The sequence below is a fragment of the Mus caroli genome, unplaced genomic scaffold, assembly GCF_978045245.1.
Source record: "Mus caroli unplaced genomic scaffold, Mus_caroli_1 scaffold_3, whole genome shotgun sequence".
In the NCBI taxonomy this organism is placed as follows: Eukaryota; Metazoa; Chordata; class Mammalia; order Rodentia; family Muridae; genus Mus; species Mus caroli.
Window position 1 is genome coordinate 116,835,241 of NW_028227258.1, and position 16,262 is coordinate 116,851,502.

Genomic DNA, 16,262 nt, shown 5'->3' on the forward strand with positions numbered 1-16,262 from the left:
AGATGTGAGATGGGGGTTTGTGGAGGGTTAACCAGGAAGTGGAATATAATTTGAGATGTAAACAAATGGAATGATTTTTTTCCTTGGATATTTTATTTATTTCATTTCAAATGTTTTCCCCTTTCTAGATCTCCCCTTTGGAAACCCCTTCATCTGCCTCTATGAGAGTGCTCAACCAACCACCCACTCCCATCCTCCCACCCTGGTATTCCCCTACACTGGGGCGTTGAACACCATTAGGCCCGATGCCACCTATCAGATTAAGGCTGGTCTTCAATAGCAACAAAGACACCAGAAAGCTCACATGTACATGGACGCTGAACAACACTCTACTCAATGATAACTTGGTCAAGGAAGACATAAAGAAAGAAATTAAAGACTTTTTATAATTTAATGAAAATGAAGCTACAACATACCCAAACTTATGGGACACAAATGGAATGATTAATTAAAAAAGAAAAAAAAAGAGAGAAAGGTTTAAAAAAATGTTGTGTTTTTAAAATGACAGATTCAAAGCAAATTGGCAATTATGTTTTCTTAAAATAAACAGCTTATATTGTTATCGTTTCCCTCCTTCCATATTTTGAAGATTAATAAGTGTCAGGTTTTGAACGATGTCAAAAATGGGTACGCTCCCTAGCCTCGATTGCAAACATGAGCATTACATTCCATGGCCTCCACAGTTCTCTATGAATTGGCATTGGTTTCTGAGTATTCATAATTTTTTACAATTCATAATAGCTTACAATTTCAATTGTAACTAATTAGTATCTCTTCATTCTGCAGAACACCAGAATTTAGGGAATTTTGCCTTAAACCTAAATTTTTCTTTGGTTAACCATTTTGGGTCTTTTTTTTTTCCTTTTAATTTATATAAAATATAATTTTGTGAGAAGGCACGCTTTTTACATAAAAAAAGATATTTTTAAATGTACACCTAGTTTGAAAAGACTAATTTTGAGATCCATTTAACTGAAAGCAGGATAATTACAGAATATTAAAAGTTAACAGGAAACACTCTTGAAATAAAGTTAGTTGCATGGAATCTGTTCTTAATAAGTTAAATGTTGATGGCAAGTTTTGACTTTATACAGACACACTAGCTTTTCTCACTTCCCATTGTTGGCAATAAAGAATGAAGGTACTTTAAATACTCTTATTAAAAACTACATTTATTTAAATTTCTGTGTCTATGATTCCTTGAACTTTGAACTAGGAATAATTGTACCTCCCATGTCCACTGGGAACTGAATTCTAGTCCTCTGCAATAGCATTAAGTGTTCTAAATTGCTAACCCATCTCTACAGCCATCTACATACTCTAGATGTATCTGTCCTGGGCCTGAACATCCTCCCAGTGGAAGAGAACCCTTTGTTTGTGGTTGAGATCTGGAAAGGTTCACTGTTGCCATGGGACTTTTCTATTGACTTCATAAAGTGTGATTTCCATCCCCTCTGGCATGACAGTTTGGGTAGATAATTCCTTCTTTATAACACTCCGTTTTATGATGGATTGTTCTGGAAAGAGGTAAAGCTCTTGTTACACTGGATCTCTTGTTTCATATCACAGGTATTCACACGTTGGAACTAAAAGAATAACAAATATGAATGGATAAAGCCATTCCCAGGTAGGATTAGACTGTTAGGAACGACAGTCTCTGCAGTTAAAGATTCTTCAACATGTGTTAGAACGGGCAGTGCTGTGTAGAGAGGTTCATTTCTATATCTCATTTTGGATTGATGTACACGCACCTTTATATCCTTCAGTTCAATATAACATTTAGCCTTTCATGTTCTCAGTTTAAGCTACAGGGAATTCAAAGATATTTCAAAGTGTAATTATACCAATCTGCATATAAAAGGCTATATGTCCTACAGAGGGTTTTATAGAAAAGCAAGCGCTTTCAAAGAAGAAAATTAGAAGTAATTCCCACAACTGAAAGTCACCAGAGATAATGCATATTTCATTTGATGAGAACATTTTTATTTTTTAAGCCAATATATTAATCCAGAAAATGGTGGGGGATTGTGATGTGTGTGTGTGTGTGTGTGTGTGTGTGTGTGTGTGTAAAGTGATAAGGAGTAAAATTGAAGTGACAGTTGAAGAGCAAAGCAAAGAAACAGCAGGTGCACATCATATATGTTGTTTGGAAAAATAGCCACATCACATAAGAGAAGTCAACACTCATATTACTATAGCAGACAATGAGTTTCTCAGTTATCTATTGTATTAGCTATCTAGGGTTGCTAAAGGAAACTCCCAAGAAGAGAGCAGCATAATCCTCCCATATTTATCTCACAGTTTGTGTGGTTTGGAATTAGTGCAGCTCAGTTAGTGCCTGGCTGAAGTCTCTCAGATTTGCAGTCTAGCTGTTGGCTGGGGCGCAGTCTCCTCAGAAAGCTCAAGTTGAGAATCCGCGGCTTCTGAGCTCAGTCATGTGGTTGTTTGCTTGCCTCCATCTTTCGTCAAATGAGCCTCTCCGCGCAGCTGCATCCACAGCATTTCTGCAAACAGCACAGAAAGAAGAAAAGAGTGTACTTGGGGCTTCTCAGAAAGGAAACCTTAGATGCTGTTCTACCCTGACTTCACAGGGGAGTCCCCTGCCCGCTCCCTCCCATGGGGAAATCTCAGAAGGAGTTTCTTATATTGCACCTCCATTCAGGAGAAAGCTTTGAACGACAGAGGCTGTCTCCCTTCATTCGTATGTTCATGTAACGTCATTTTTAGCCTTTTAAAAATGCAAATGACCTTTTAAGATAGAAGTCCTATGAAGATTTTCAAACTGAAGGAACGTATAGTTTTTAAACAAACTCCTCAGCTATGTTTTCAAGCATATTGCTTTTCAAATTCAACTTTTTTTAATTCAGAAAGATTTTTTACACTTAAAAGTGAAAAAGTGATATGATTTTTTTAAAAATTATCCTTTGAGACTCCCCTCAAAGGGAGAATTAGCATTTAAGAAGCCTCACAAATAGAATTGTGTGATTCTAAACCTAACAAAGTGCTTAGCAGAAAACTTGAGCAGCATATGGTTATCCTGGTCCCAAACAGTAAACTGTGTCTGCATGTGCCAATTCTTAATTACCAGCTCATTAACACGCAGGTGTCAATTGCTGGTGGCAAAGGCAATACCCACATGGCCTAGTTTCTGTCATGCACAGTGTAATTAAATTGACCTCCAGTGCTGAAGCTTGCTAGTTTCCTGATACTATTTAGGCACTAATTCAGGTCCTAATCAAATTAGAACAAAATGGCAAATAAACCCATGTAATAAAAGAAAATAATGCTATTTTATGCTATTATTTTTAACTGACTCTTCATGTGGAAATATAACCTTAAAAAGAATTCTCTAAATAGTTACTGGTGCTAGATAGAACAAACAACAATGTACATCACATATATTGGAGGTCCACAAGCCCAATGCACATGCAATAAGGGTAAAGTTTTTGAAAAAAAAAAAAAAAAGGAAAAAATAAATTATTCTAAAAGTGACATTTTAGCAAATGAATGGTATTTGGTGTGATTTTAGGGGTTGCTTTATTATGAAAGAAAATAATACATTTGATTAAATTTACAGTTCTGATCATTAATTCAAAATATGATTCCTCCTCAAACATATTAATTCTTTCCAGCAGAGACATAGTAATAATCAAATTATATTAATAGGGATTTTACATATGCTTAGCAGAAAACTTGAGCAGCATTTTCCTAGCTATGTAGTCATAACCCTCAAAGCCATGATTATCCTCTGATGGTCTTCTATGAGTACCACACGGGTTTGCTCACTAAGTGGAAACTTCATTTTCAAGCTTCTCATTAAAGAAAGAGAAGAGGTCAAGTTTTATACTAATTTTTCTTCCTCTTAAAGGTTTTTAGTGGAAAAAAGTCAACACACTAGAAGCAATAAAAGAAGTGTGAAAAAGCATTTCTTACATGTGGGGAATGTTTAAGCACCATTGGGTGTGCCTGACATAATAATATTGACAACATTTATTTCTAAGTGACAACAGGAGTAGGAGAAAAATCGAAAATTAATTCCACAGAAAATTCCAAAGCCTCAAAAAGTGATCCAGCAAATTAGCTGAGGAACAAGAGTGAAACTACGCCACAAGCAGGAATTTAAAATGCCATCAAGAAGTCATTAAATGCACAGATGCCCCTATCTACCTGCACAGGTATTTGATAGAGTGTTCACTCTAGCTACAATTGAGGTTTATCCTCTTGGAAGTTAACACAGACAGTTTTTAGATTGGAAGACAGCAGGCAGAGTTTAATGTCTGGTTGTCACACTAGAAAAGTCTGGGATTTTAGTCTTCTAAGTTTCGTTTCCTGATTAACTTTCAGAGTCCAAGTACCCAGGATTATGCCTTTAGACAGAAGATACGAAAAATATTTCTTTTGAACAGCTAACAAGGAAAATATACCTAAAGACAGTAACATAGACAGTAACATTCTCTAATTAAATGATTTGTCTAAATGACTCTAAATAACTATATAACCAATAAACACTTCTCACCAACAGTTTACCATTCAAATTTTATTATAAAGATAATCAATTGATGCATTTCTATCTTTCTGCTTGAAATTATTTCATAAATCTTATATGTGGAAGGAAAACCTGTACCATTGTGCTGCCTTTATTTATATAACATTTTTACCATAATTCCAAGAAAGACACTACTCCTTGAGGTGTCTTTCATCCATACATTGAGTTCAAATTTTATTGTAATGATAGTGACACATTTTTATTCTATCTTATTGAAATGACGTTGGAAAGTCTTAATTTGTGCCAGGAACATTTGTACCATTGTGTTACCTCAATTTATGGAATCTTTTTATATCAATTCCAAGAAAGAGAGACTATTGATTGACATGTCTCTCATCTCAGACATTCAGGTGAATGGAGAACAATATATAATGTAGGAAAAGAGTTGAAATGACTCTCTTGAGGAATATAAAAGAAAACTTCTTAAAATTAACATTATAAATGTAACAATAAATTGTTAAGCCCAATGGGAGATTGACTGGTAAAGATCTTAGAAGATAGAAATCTTTAAAAGATTAGAAGATAAACAAAACCAATATTTTCTTCTAAAACAGACTTTGAAACTAAGTTTAAAAAAAAAAAGCAGCAGTTAGTAGAGAAAGTACCTTAAGTGATAAGGTATCTGTGATGAAGAAAAGTAAACAAAAATAAATAATAATTGAAGAAATTCTTTAAAATCCAAAACAAAGGCTCATTTGATGGTTCAGAGAATTTATCAAGTGCCTTTAACATAAATTTAAATAGATATACTTCAAATTATATTATGAGCTTTCACAAATTGGTAATATAGTGATTATTCCATACATTTACAAAGATGTTAGAGGACCTTTAGAAAGCCATGATTTATTAAAACTTTATGTTCTGGAAAACAGCATTTTGACTCTTCTCAAACAATCTAAGAATGGAGAATTAATCATGGCAGGTAGCACCAGTTCTCAGATAGCCTGATGACTGATTGTTTAGGGCATCTTAGTAGCTCTGTCTTCATGCTATCTGACTCAAATGGTTTTTCTCACTTCCAAAAATTTTTTATCCTAGTTACCATTAACTATCAACAAAGCTAAGAGTTACATGAGAAGAGAATCTCAGTTGAGGTATTGCCTATATCAGATTGGACCATGAGGTGTGTCTGTGGGAAATGTCTTTATTGTTATTGATAAAAAAGTGGCAAAGCCCATTGTGGGAGGCACTACTCTTAAGGAGGCATTGCTGAGTTAAGCTAGCCAAGATGAGTGTGTAATCAAGCAAGCATCATTCTGCCATGCTTTTGCCATCCAATTTTTCTTTGAGTTCTTGCACTGACTTCTCCAAGTGATATACTGAGAATTCAAAGTGTAAGCCACAGAAATTCTAGGACAGGTAGCAGAAGTCTAAACCCAAAGCCTAGCCTTACATGTCTAGAAATACCAATCACATGTGTGGATAGACCATTCTTATTTAATGTTACAGACAAGATGGACTATGGACAACTGTTCTCCAGCTTCTCACATGACTACATTTTCCTAAGATGTGATTGAGTCTATGTGAGGACTAGTGACCTCACCCTGGGCAGTATGCATACCTATCATTCACATCTGACTGACCTACATCCCCAGGCCATTCAGCCATGTTTTCAAATAAAGATGTCTTCCTTGTTTCAGTCTCATGTACCTCACAACAGCTGGCCTGTTATGCATCTGGAAGCTGTATTTGATTCCTGTAAAAATTCTGGGCTTGGATATGATTACAGTGAACAGCTTGCTATTGGTTCGGCCATAATTCAATAATACAAGATGATGGATATCACTATCCATACCATATGAAACACTTTTCAAGCAGGTATTGTTGAGAGTGACAATGACATTTATTTAATTTCTCAAAATAGACCATGTTAAGTTGTGTTTGTGACTAACTGGTGTGGGAAGGTCTATGTGCACATGTGTGAATGTAGGCACTGTAAGTCAGCATGGACTGTCTTCTATCTTTTTCCAACTTACATTTTTTTGTGACAAAGGCTCTGACTGAATCTATAACTTCTAAATTTAGTTAACCTTGCTGGCCAGTTAGCCCTAGGGAGTGTTCTGTAATTTCTTACATGGTGTTGGGACTATAGATGTGCACCCTTTCTCCTGTCTTAGTGCTGGGAGTGTATCACAGGTGGTTACAGACTGAGCCATCTCCTTTGCTCAACAATGCTGAGCTCTTGAGTAGAGCCCCAACCAAATTTCATGTCCCTCTAGATTCTAGACAGTCAGTTTAAATGGCATAAATTATGACTTCCTTAGGGTAGGTCCACTCAAGCTTCAGAGTGAAAGGCAAATCCTACTTTGTTAGAGTTATAGTCATATAAATCCCCGCTCCTTGTGGTTTCCATTGCCTAAACTAGTGACACACATCTTACAGTTTTCTTTGTTGTCACTGCCAGAGAACAGTCATCAAATGCATGTTTTTCAAAGCTGGGTATCAACCTCAGTCTCCTTCCACTTGGTCATGTGCCTACGTTCCATCCTATTCAGGCATTGCTGCTTTTTAGAAATCTCAGCTTATCTTCAAATTATAAAATCATGTCAAAGTTTTAAAGATCTTACTGTGAAATAAGAGTTGTGAGACTCCATAACTGGCATGTTCAAGGAGGCTTTCAACAGTACTGTGTCATTATTACTTACTCTTGATGACTAGAACCTAGCCAAATAAGTTATTGTTGTTGTGTTGTTTTGTTTTGTTTTGTTTGTTTCCATCAGAAAGGCTGGGCAAAACTGTTTCTTCTTGCTCACAAGTAGAATTGACAACAATGTCTTGCTCATCTGATTTTCCGTTCCTGGATGTAATCTCAGTAACACTCAGTGTGCTCTTTAGTGCCTGCTCACATGTGACATCTTTCTGTCTTTCTCCTCTGTCTATCCAAAATTAGGTAAATGTCTTATGTGTTCCTGTAATCTGAAGTTAGTACTTCTTCACTAACTAATGTCATGAATGGCCATTTCAAGAATCCTCTCCACCTCTTCTTATTTTTCTTTGTGTATTTCATTAAATCAATTGAACTACATTAAGCTGGCATGCATAGAGGTTATGGCCAATATAAAAACCTTCTAGTTTAGAGTAGCTCACTGAGGCACAGTACATTTACAAGGAAGTAAAATAACAGGATGGTCTAAGGGTGTGGTTCTCAATTTGGAGGTCACAACCCCCTCAAGAATATACACCAGATTTTACTTTGCAATTCAAAACAGTAACAAAATTGCAACTGTGAAGCAGCAAGGAAGGAATTTTATGATTAGGGATCACCACAGCATGAGGACCTGTATAAAGAGTCACAGCATCAGGAAAGTTGAGAACTGCTGTAAAGGTGAAACACTGGATCTTTCAAGGATGCTTCTTAAGCTTAAGTATGCAATTCAAAATAACTTCAGGGATTTCCTTAAACTGAAAAGATTCAAAGGCTTCCACTTTCCCCAAGAGTATGTAAGTAGCAGGCCCTGCTGAGCATCATTCTCAGGTAAATTGAGCTTCCTGAAACAAACAGAGACCCACCCCCTCCAGACCCAGAAAAGCCTAGAAGAAGCCAAGACCAAGGGAACTTCATGTTGCTCTTAATGAGTCAATAGATGCTTTCTCTATCTCTTTTCACACACACACACACACACACACACACACACACACACACACACTCCTTTCTGATTTGAAGTTACTTGGTATGTTGTAATGTCTGCTATCTTCCTATAGTTCTTATAAGTACTTTTAAAAGTGATAGTAGTTTTCAAATAATATCAAAAGAAATCATCAGTCTTTGAGTTATTTCATGGTGTCAGAACCATAGGCCAGTGTAGTTAGTTATAGGGAAAAACTATTGAATACATTTGTAATTTGGGGTTCGAAAGAATAACTCTGTGCTTGCTAAGGATCCCCCTACATCACCAATTACCCACACTTTTAAGAGAAATGGAATGATGGAGCTATTTAAATTTAGCTATTTGTTACATTGTTGATTGTATTTTTAAAATATGAAGATAGAAATCTTTCACTGGACTAGAAAGATGGCTCAGAGGCTAAGAATACTTGTTATTTAAATTTGGTTACCAACATACATATAAAAACGAAAATCACAACTGCCTGTAACTACAGCTCCATGCAATCCAAAGCCCTCTTCTGGTCTTCTCAGGAACTGGAAAACACATGGTGTATTTTCACACAAAACACACATGCATATGTATAAATAAGATAAAAATCAAACTTTTTTTTTTAAAGGGAGAAATAAAATTTCCCTTATTTTAGAACAGAGCTTACTTTCTGGCTTCTGTATTCCCCTACATGAATGCCTCTGCCTGTCTTTGTTCTGTCTCTTGTAGTACAGAGAAAAGTTACTTACAAAACGGGAAGAGAAAGAAAAGACTATGGATTCTCCTTCCCATAACCTGAGTGCCATGTAAAGACAGGGTCCTTTGTCTCCAAAGACTAGTTACGGAAGTCTAGAATAACCATCCCAGGAAAATAAAAGGACAAAATATCACACACTTATCACCATCCACACGATGGTCCCACTTAAATTTCCACATGAATTAATAAATCCTTTTAAAATGGAAATGCTCCTTTGGAAGCATCAATTTGACTACTGATTAGTATGGATTGCATTCTTTTAATTGGGGAATATAAAGGAATTTACTACTTTCAAAAGAATAAGATAATTCTAGAAATGTTTTAAACATCAAACGTTAACACTAAGGAAGTGAGCTCTCACCAGGCAGAGACCTCCAATTAGAACCATTAAACAGTCCAATTGCACTGAGCACATCCTGAAGGCTGCCTCAAGTAATTTTCAAAGTGAACAGAAGACATGTAAAAATGATACTTATGTGCAAGAAAGATCCCATCAAATGTACAGTACTCCCAACAAATATTCAGAAAGGCCATTGGCATCAACGGTGTAGCTATGGTACATTCAGATTTCTGCATTTTTCAATCATAGAAATAAATTATTCTGTTAGAGTTGCTGAGGAAGCTGAAAAAAAAAAAAAAAAGATCAGTCCTCTGGTAGGGATGAGTTTATTTCCTGCTCTGCATTCTGCATGCAAACAGAGTGACAGAGCTGATGAATGGGTACTCAAAGAAGTGTAGACTCACCTTCAGGATTTGAAATGATCCTTGCTTAACTACAACTCTGCAGTAGGCTGGGGTGTTTTCCATGTGTAGATTGTGTTCTACAGTGTTTGAAATCAATGATGGTGATAAAGTGATTGAAATGATAATGATAAGACTGATGCTAATAATAACAGTCTACCTATAGTTAACCATAAGGAGCTCACTTAATTCTCAGAAAAAGTCCTATAATTAGCAATACTTATCTAGATTGCACAGTTATTATCAGAGTGAAGCAACTTTTCAAAAATATCTTCCTTCACTTTCTGCCACATGAAACTGTTTAAATTAGAAACAGAGATCATATCATTCAATATGTTGCAAACATTTGGGGGAATGATTCATCAGAAAAATGGTGTTTCACAGGGTACTCCATTTCATATATATATATATATACATATATACATATATATGAATATATATATTCATATATATACATATATATATGTGTGTGTGTGTGTGTGTAGTTTCTAAAAGTAAACTATTGTCTTCTATATGAAGGATGATCTTTGATACTGTTCTAGTTCTATTTCCTTATTGTGATTATTTTGCTTTATATATTTTCAGGTTAATATCTATTCTAAGTCAGTCTCAGCCTTCATTGACTATTTCAATTACTTCATTTCCATTGTTTCACCATTATACATTTCCTTTTCATTTGTTTGCATTCTTAATCAAATTAGAATTTTTGTGAAAGAATATAAAATATGCTTATAACTTGTGATGGCCAAAACTAGGTGAGTAAGTAGAATTTTGTTTTACCTTTATGATGTATTTAATTTTATTTAAAAACTGTTGCTATGGTCGTCAGAAAGAATGACAACAGGGATAAGAAGAAACATAGGCAAAGCATAATTATTACATTTTATGGAGAATTATCATCTCAGTTCATCCTTTCTATAGAAAAGAAGTTCAAAGAAAAACAAATGACTAGCCCTTTCCTTGCTGTCTGATAAGATGAAGCTTTTAAGTTGAGTTTGTGCAGGTTGAACTAATGAAAAGTACTTATACTGATCACACAGGAGAATAAAAATTACATTGTTTCTATCTTTGGCTTGTTGAAAGCAAAGTTTCTATAGATCTAACTTAGATGATTTTGACATTATATAAGATGCACCACTCCTGTCATTCATAGTTTCTTTTCTGAAAAATGACACCGATTTGACTTTTTTTCTTGTGTTTCCCATGAACTTTGATTATGATGATGGTTTTTCTCATTTTAGATAGTGTTTACCTTATCACTTGCAGACACTCACATTTTATGTGCAATTTATTTATGTGTTAACATTTGTGATATTACTTTAAAAGTTTTAAGTTAAAATAATCCAGCACTAATTGGAAAAATGTTGACTTAAAAGATTTGTTGGGGGTAATCCTGAGATTCACATGGAATTGAATGATGACACTCAATCTGTAAACACGAAAAATTCTTCAAAGTTTCCCATATGCTATTTCAAGTGATACACATTTTTAAGCAATATCCCTTCGACCTGTGATATTAAGACTAAATTTACTGAAATTACTCTGTCAGCATCCGTCATTTCTATACATAGGGCCATGTTTACCACTGGTGATTTTATTCAAACTCCCGTGACGTCAGTGGAAGATCCATGCATGGAAAGATGGTGTGATATGTATCCTAGTTTTATTTATTTTGTATGTATACAGCAGTATAAAATAATATATTACATTTACACACATTTTACTTATGTATGATTATAGCATTCACAGTAACAACACTGCAATTAAGACTGAAACTCATGTGTTAGAATACCCTGTTTTCACTCACAGATAATTGTATCAGACATGTCCACAGAACTGAAGCTCGCTGCTCACATTCAGCTCAAGGACATACAGATGTTTGGGAAGTGAGAGTTCTATCTTCCAGAATTTTTTAAGTTGCATGTGAAAATGTAATATTTTCTGCATCCAGAATGCAGTATTTTCACACTCCTCAAAAAACATCTGGGGAGAAAAACTTCAAACTAAGCATCGGACGAGTTTTCAAGAAAAGATATTATTTTTTCTAATTTTACAAATACTTGAAAAATAACAGTGATTAGAAACACATGCATGCACACTAAAAGTATTAGAATCAAAGTCTTATTATTGCCTGCTATACTCTGGCGGCACACAGCTACCAGCATTCTGACAGAATGCTAAGATCTAAAATCTAAGCCAAGTGTTTGCAGAAAATATTCTCTACTGAACAATTTCACAGATTACTGCATAAGGGTTTTGTCCAACTTCTCAGGGGGATATTTCTTGAAGTACTAACAATATACAAAATAACTTTACTACTTCAGGATGTAAAAAATATTGAATTTAGCAATTTTCTGGTATTCCTTGTTTAAAAAAGGAACATAAAAAGGATGTTAATGCAAAGCCTTTACCACTACAAAATTAGACTTGAGGAAGGATTAAGAACACAAAAAAAATTTGCCGGTATGAGAAAATATGATTCCAGCAAAATCATTGAGTGTACCAATATTAAAGGTTTTGTAGTTCTGTCGGTATTTATGCTACATATTGTTGTGAAGGAGAAAATTAAACATAATGACAAAAACAGTCTCATTATCTTTCAATACCATAAATTCCTTATTTAACTTGGCAAACATTCATCACATTCAGTTTGATCAACCGAACTCCATACACAACTCTGCAAGATTCTACAGTAATATCAATGCCTACTTCTGAGAGCCTATATGTCAAGAACTTCTGGGAATATTTTTCTTCCATTTCATGGAAAAGCAAAAGGAATTCAATGTTTCAGAGCATCTGAGAACAAATTTTAGCACAAAATAGAAACAAAAGAGAATGAATAATGAAAATATTTATATCCTCTATAGAATTTCTAAGTCACAATGTTGGATAAAGGCATTGCATTTAATATTTTCCTAAAATTAAATATACATGTTTCCTAAAAAGGGTGACACATTTATATCATTGACATTGTTATATCTTTGATTCCATTATGATGCAATATTTATAGACTTGACTTAAGGTGATTTTACAAAATTAGGCTCACAGATTAAAATTATAACTTTACATGTGATGAAATATTCCTAAAAATTGTCATTTGACATACCATTAAAAACGTACAACACTCTTTCCACAGGAAAATTTTTTGAGTTTTACTGCTCTAAAACTAATGAGACTAAATAAGGAGTAAATTCCACTTTTTATTGGAAGTGTATTATGGATGAAACATTGTCTAAGACTATTGTTTCCTTGAGCATGTACACAATATTAGCAGACTGAATATGGAAACAGTCAGATTAAATGGGAAAATTACATGGCCTCTCCTTGATGTGTTGCTGAAACTACCTGTAGTATTTCATCGCTCTCTTGTTTCACTGCTTTTTTTAATAGGCATTCTTATTGAAACATAATATTTTACTCAATTTACTGAAACCATATCTCCATTGTCACTTCTAATTTATCCTGCATGCAATAACTGATGAATGATCCTAGCATTTAATGTTATGTGTTTTAATAATTTGGTTTATCAAATTGTGTATGTTTTGGTAGAATGATGACATAATTTAAAACTACAGATTACTCTAGAGAGTTGCTATGATATATAAAAATTGCTAGCACATAACTATCTATCAGAAAAGGATGTCTAACGTATATTGCATATGATCTGAAAGATTAAAAAAAAAACATTTTAAATTAAATGAATTAGTACAACCATTGCTTGTGAGGTGAGCATGAAAGATGAACGTGGTTGTTAAGCCAGGGCTGTACATTGAAGCAAAAACAATTTTAGTACTAAGTGATTGAAAAAATTTTCTTGATTTAGAATTAGAAAAAAACAAACCTTTTCTCAGTTAAATTATATATCACATCTTCTTACTAAAATAATCTATCACATAATATGCCATACATTTGAAAAAGGACTGCTGTGGCACCCAAGAGTGTATGTGCTTTGGAAACACACATGATCAACTGGTTTCTTTTTCAAATGGTCCCTCGGAGACAGGGTGATGTTTACAGTATGTTGCTATAAGCTAATTGGCGTTATAATACACTATTATGTAACTTGGTAGTATCAAAAGAATGACACTAAATATAACTCTAAACTAATATGAGAAGTGCTAATGACTGCATGTATGTATTTTAATGATCAATCTTAATTTAAAATCAGTTTTAAGTCATATGAAATTAGATGGAGCTCTTTTGTTAAGTGTCACATTTTAGTCTATTCTCTTTCATTCTGTCGCTCAAATTAACAGCGAGAATATAACCCGATGAAAATAAAGGTTATCACTTCAAAATGAGCCTATGATTTGGGCTTGGTAAATATCTTGATATCATTCTGGAGTCTTTTTTATAGGGCAGTTAAATTTATTCCATGAATTGCTTGGATGAATCTCTCATACATCCTCTGATTCTTATTCATCCCCTGTTTCAACAAGCAACAGACAACAGCATAAAAAAATATGTGAACTAAAGGAAAATATGTCTTTCTGAATTTAATAATTAACCTTGTTGACATGAAAGTATAAGACAAAATTAATTTTTCAAGGCTGACCAATGAAGAATATTCTCATTAATAAGACATTGACTACATTTAAGCTATAAAAATTTCACATATAATATTGAAACAGTAATGTATCATGTTTCTATCTCCAAATTTATTTAACGTTTTTTTTTAAATTTAGAGACTTTTTAAATATTTTTATTGTTAATACATACCAGCTCAGATAATTATTTTATATACCTCTATATATTCATATATAGAGTTATAGATTTTTATTCATGTTTACTTAAGAGTCACAAAACTATGTAAAACTATGTAAAATAAAATGCTATGAATTATATGATGAGAACGTCTTAAAATAGTAAAATCTTCAGTTACATATTTTACACCACAAAATGTACAGACACCCAGTTTTTTCCTAACAACAAATACAGGTGAATTTATAGTTTCTTTATAAAAGCTTTAAGTGATGCTAAATTCAGAAGCCGTGGAAATAGAATCGGAATCATGTAGACTGCTCGATGTTTTGAAACTACATCTTCTGTGCTCCGCCTGACAATATTAACAGCTACATCTTTGGCATTGAAAATTCACAATGAGTTCTTGACAAAATTTTGCAGCTTAGAACTTCACTTTCTTTTAAAGAAAGAAGAATACAGGATTGAGCAAGGTATGAAAATTAGGACAAACTATTGATAGTATTTCTCAGTTAATCTTAGGGACCCTGAATCGCCTTCTTTTTATTGTATGGTGAGGGCTGTATGAATCCATTTAAAAACCAACTAATTTGTATCACATCTTAGGAAAATTATATAATATAATATATATTTTATATTTATTTAGAAGCTTTGAAATAGTACAGTAAACACTTTGCAACACGGTGTATAAACTACAGAATGTCTTTGATATTTTGTGGGTCTTTAGGATACAACATTTATTTTAATAGCCCACAGATGAAAAGAACATAGTCACATCTCTCTTGTAAAGTTGGGATAGCTTGGGGAACACTTGGTCACACAAAAATAATATAAAACAGTCAAGTTTAAAACAGTGATATTGCATTTATAATGCACAAATTTCTTTTATCTTGATGACTGGCTTCTCATGGTGAATATAAACATCTAAAGGGCTCAGTGACATTTGGAGAGAGAAGGATAGATAGTGCTGTAAACAGGCACACACTGATCGGAGAGGCAACGCCGGTTGCCTATGGAGTTTCTACAGTCTGCACATTTCAACTCATTTCTCAGGCCTGCTGAGAGCAATTAGGTCCTACACGTGGCCACGATGACTCCGCTGGAAATCTAACACTCAGCTACACAACTAACTGGATGGCCAAGATAATGAAGTTGAAAAGTTGATGCTTTTGTTGGTCGACTCTGTGCAAATCATACTGCTTCGGGTAAGCTGCAGAATTGACTAGCATATCCTTTTCCGCGCTGTGAAAAAGAAAGAAAAATACTCTAAGAAAAAGTGGTTGACGTTTGGAGTTTAGAACTGCACATTTCTGCACACGAAATTAGACAAGAGGAAACTCAGGGAAACCCTGGGTGGGACCCACATCGTGCCACAAAGCTGCAGAAACATCCCAGTGTCTAGTAGTCACTGCAGTTCACGTCTTTGGCATTCTGAAATTTACATTTTTTTCATTTAAGAAATCCATTCTGGATGGGAACTACATATTTAACGTAGCGATGACAAATTTATACAAAACTTAATTTTTAAATTATCTATAGAATAATCCCTGCTTCACTGTTTGTGACTATATAATCAAAGTTTAGAAAAAAATAAATATATAAACATTATACCGCTAGAACAAGTATTTTTTAAAAAACTATAAATAATTTTATATCTAAATTTACTTTGATAAACTTTAAAATTATGCATGGTTTAATCTCAAACTAGAAAAATATTGATGGTTTTCAAAAATTCAAAGATGACTCAAATTCTGTAGTTTTATTTATCTCATTTTTAACATTATATAATAGATGTATTGATAGAATTATCTAAAATATTTTCATGGGATGTCAATTTAAGCATCTTTATATGTAATAAGAAATCAGCTTTTCTCAGAAGAAGTCTAATAGCAAAATAAGGGAAAATATATTATGTCATGTT

The 16,262-nt window shown here is 33.9% G+C and overlaps 1 protein-coding gene across 2 annotated transcripts in view; it reads right to left on the bottom strand.

The window, feature by feature from the left end:
• Window positions 1-1,995: 1,995 nt before the first annotated feature.
• The window catches only part of Pcdh10 (protocadherin 10), a 54,493-nt gene continuing 40,226 nt past the window's right edge, over window positions 1,996-16,262 (bottom strand). The window contains exon 5 of one of the 2 annotated variants that reach the window (XM_021158028.2): window positions 1,996-2,504. In XM_021158028.2, the coding sequence (XP_021013687.1) occupies window positions 2,434-2,504 (71 nt within the window). In that variant the 3' untranslated portion in view covers window positions 1,996-2,433. Of the gene's footprint in view, window positions 2,505-11,295; window positions 15,584-16,262 lie in introns of those variants that run through there. The other variant, XM_021158030.2, reaches the window with a different exon arrangement.